Source organism: Phalangium opilio, unplaced genomic scaffold (genome assembly GCF_054372755.1).
Source record: "Phalangium opilio isolate 3A_F unplaced genomic scaffold, DU_Popi_V2 ptg000246l_1, whole genome shotgun sequence".
Classification (NCBI taxonomy): Eukaryota; Metazoa; Arthropoda; class Arachnida; order Opiliones; family Phalangiidae; genus Phalangium; species Phalangium opilio.
In genome coordinates, this window is record NW_028324225.1 from 5,834,215 (window position 1) to 5,837,858 (window position 3,644).

At 39.1% G+C, this 3,644-nt stretch overlaps 1 protein-coding gene across 1 annotated transcript; it reads right to left on the minus strand.

Moving 5' to 3' along the window:
• Positions 1–2,430: 2,430 nt before the first annotated feature.
• Positions 2,431–3,396, minus strand: LOC149612276 (uncharacterized). Its single transcript, XM_089858557.1, has one exon. It carries the CDS (start codon positions 3,394–3,396, stop codon positions 2,431–2,433), a length of 966 nt encoding a protein of 321 aa, XP_089714683.1.
• Positions 3,397–3,644: the final 248 nt, after the last annotated feature.

Sequence of the window (3,644 nt, forward strand, 5' to 3'; positions counted from 1 at the left end):
AATTTAGGCGCGGCATTATATTATCGAAAATTGAAAGGTTTACGTCACCATTAATGCAGGAGCCAAATGTTCGATAATTGATCGTAATTTTAAAAATGTGAGACTATCCTGAGACACTATCAAAGTTTTATGTGGATGATTTTACGTCAAATTTCTTTCTCAATTTATGAGCCTGTAGTAGAAAAATAAGTTGCTATACTTATTCCATTTACATCTACTAATTTAAGACTTAAAGAGTTACGTATGTACCTATTTTAGAACGGTGGTGCAAAATTTCACTACATACAGTACGACTTCAAAGATGAAAGCCAATGCAGCCAAAGTGTTTCCAACAACAAAGACTCGAAACACGGAACAGAGAAAGATCAAGTCCATGGGTTCGTCCAATATCAAACTGTCAGACTCGAGCAGGTAATTTTGAGCCTTAAATTTTTCGTTAAAGAAATGTGTAGAAAGTAGACTAGTTTCGAATATTCTTGCGACACTGTGGGCAAAACAAATATAATCATAAGAAAATAATATATAGCTCCCCATAAGTATGAAACTCTCCATTTAAGCCATGTAAACAGCATTTTTTTCCATTGTAATTTGTAAAAAGTTTCTAATGCCACCTATTAAGAGTTTTTGGCGCTAAAAAGGTGAAATATTTGTTTATAAAATTTTCAAATTTTATAATGTAATTAAATAGTTAAAGGTCTAGAAGTTATTATTATGATAATTATGACTGATATTCATAGTAAAATTAATAGATGGCGCGAGATTTTGACGAACGAGGCCAGCCCCTACACTGGTACGGGGTAAGGAGTATCTTGTGTCTCTACGGGCACGGTGACATTTCCCCGGTCCATCGTGCCTTTCGTGTACACCTTAGGTGGCGGCGGCGGTTTCGCCCCCCTTTTACTCGTAGTACCGAAACTTCTCCCACGGTGCGTGAAAACGTAATTACTTTCCTATGATATAATATAATGAAAATATCGACGCTTGATTAAGGGAATGGGTTACGCCAAATTACTCTGCGAGGAATACTAGCTAAGATAACCGCCGCTGCTTTAATTCATAGCATGTAGGATTCCCGACAATTTGAAAGCATTCACCTCTAATTATTAACTTTTAATAAATAATATCTAACATTCACGTGGCACAATAGTTCTGTGCTCTTTTGGCTTATTATTGAGCCTTAAAAGTAACTTCATAGAGATCAATGATTATGTTACTCTTGCGCAAGCCGGCAACGAGCTAATGAACTGAACTACTTTAACCTAAGATGATGCCCTTTTGTATTTTATCACGAAAATATTACTACAGCGGCCACATTAAATAGTGAGCCTCAGTAAGTTAAAATATTGAGACGTTGACGAAGGTCTCTGATTGGAGGTTAAGTTATTTTCGGAAATAGGTTCCGTAATGTAAAGTGCTAAATGGAACTATGAACTTAAATGCACTATTATGAAGTAAAGTCTTATCGAAATCTCAGTATTTCTGTAAGGATAGAGGTACTAGGGCTGTGCGAGCCTTCCTTTTTGGTTTCGAGCCGCGAGCCTAGCATTTTTCGGTAATCGAGCTTCGAGCCGAGCCTGAAGCTGCATGTTAAAAATTTGGCTTCGAGCTTTTATCGAGCCTCGAATTTCTATGGCAAGCCTTAAAGAGTATCAATTTTAGATCTTAATTCGCAATTATATTATTTATACTTTCAATCACGGTCCTTAGTAAAGAAAAAACCTTATTAATTCGTAAATATAACAGATAGACTTTTATTTGACTAAAATTACACGTGAATATACCATTAATAGAAAGTTCTTAGGTCCACTGACAATCGCATTGATAAAACAAAGCGTATTTTTCCTTACCGAAAAGTGAAAGTAAAACTTGAAAACAATTTAAAAACCAATCAAATGTGGGCTTACCAAAAAGATGCGAATCTTAAAAAACCAGAATTATTTGCTCTTTCGCTGGCAACTGAAGCGTCTCAACATTGAGCAGGTTGTGTTAGATGTAATTCCTGACCTTCAACCTAATCGAGAATCTCACCGCCAGCAGATTTAAGCTCTATAATCTAAAGATTTGGTTTAGAGCTTTTATCGAGCTTCTTCACGAGGATCGAACACTTTTCAACACTTAGAAAAGTTGCTTATTGTTCGTGTCTAGTTGAGGTCTTACCCGACTGGATACGCGGGCGCGCGGAACCACCAAACGAAATGAACTACTCAGGCATTTAATGAACACTAACTAAAATTGTTTTTATTACTTGGTTATATATATTAATGCTAAAAAATACAGTCAATCTACCAAAAAGTAAATCGCTATGATAAAAAAACATATTTTTTACAATCTCGGTTTTAGGCTTCTGACTGGTAATTAACAAATTAGAATTAATAACTGAACATTCTCCCGGCCTTAATACGACCGTATTAACTGACTTAACATGAAAGCTTAACTATCTTCGGTGTCAAACGGCAAGAGGCATAATTTAACGATGGGTCTTTTGATTTCGCCTTTACTGGTACGTAGCGTAACAACTCTCGTGCAGCCATCTTGACCTGGATGTATTTGAATGACTCGAGCTAGTGGCCAACGTGCGGAAGGTTCGATGTCGGGTTTGACGAGGACCATGTCACCGATCTGGATGTTCCTTTGTTGCGTCATCCATTTTGGTCTTTGTTGTAATCTACTGATATACTCTCGGAGCCATCGTTTATGCACATCTTGTTTAAGTTTTTGGAGTAGTTGCCAACGATTTAGTCTGTTCGTAGGTAGGTGGCCTAGATCAGGATCGGGAATAGATTGCAGGGATTCTCCGATTAGAAAATGAGCTGGTGTTAGGACGTCGAGATCATTTGGATCGGATGAGAGCGGAGTGAGAGGCCTTGAGTTAAGACTTCCTTCTATCTGTGTGATGATGGTTGCAAACTCCTCGTACGTAAGTCTGGTGGAGCCAACGACTCTATGCAGATGATGCTTGACGGACTTCACGCCCGCTTCCCATAAGCCGCCAAAATGAGGGGCGCCCACCGGGTTGAAATGCCATTGTATACCCTGTACAGATAGATGGTTGGTGACGGCTTCATTATGATGCTCGGACTGGATTATTTGTGCAAATTCCTTTAGTTCTCTGGCAGCCCCGACGAAGTTAGTACCGCAATCACTGTATATCTCAATTGGTTTTCCACGTCTTGACGTGAATCTCCTTAGGGCTGCAATGAAGGCGTCTGTTGTCTGAGAGGAGACTATTTCCAGATGTAAGGCGCGCGTCAAAAAGCATACAAAGAGTGCCAGATAGGCTTTGTATGTGGTCTTGCTTCTTGAGATGAGGCGTAACAGGAACGGACCCGCATAGTCGACGCCAGTTTTCAGAAAGGCCCGACTGTACTGTACTCTTGACTTCGGCAAATCACCCATTAATTGGGTTACGGTTGAAGCTCTATGTCTTGTGCAAGTAATGCACTTCCGAATCTGGAACCGTATGGCGTCTCGGCTTCTTATAATCCAATAATTCAATGACAATATTCCTTGGACCATTTGAGCGCCAGCATGGAAATGTTGTACAGTCGCCGCAATTAAAAACTTTCTCTCTCGCGACGTCTTGTTTCAATCATAAGCCGCAAATTATTGATCTGAGACAATGGGTATAAAAAACGTATCTTATA

Bases quoted from the DNA above. Each gene is read 5' to 3' on its own strand.
- LOC149612276 (XM_089858557.1), bottom strand. From the start codon at position 3,396: ATGGGTGATTTGCCGAAGTCAAGAGTACAGTACAGTCGGGCCTTTCTG.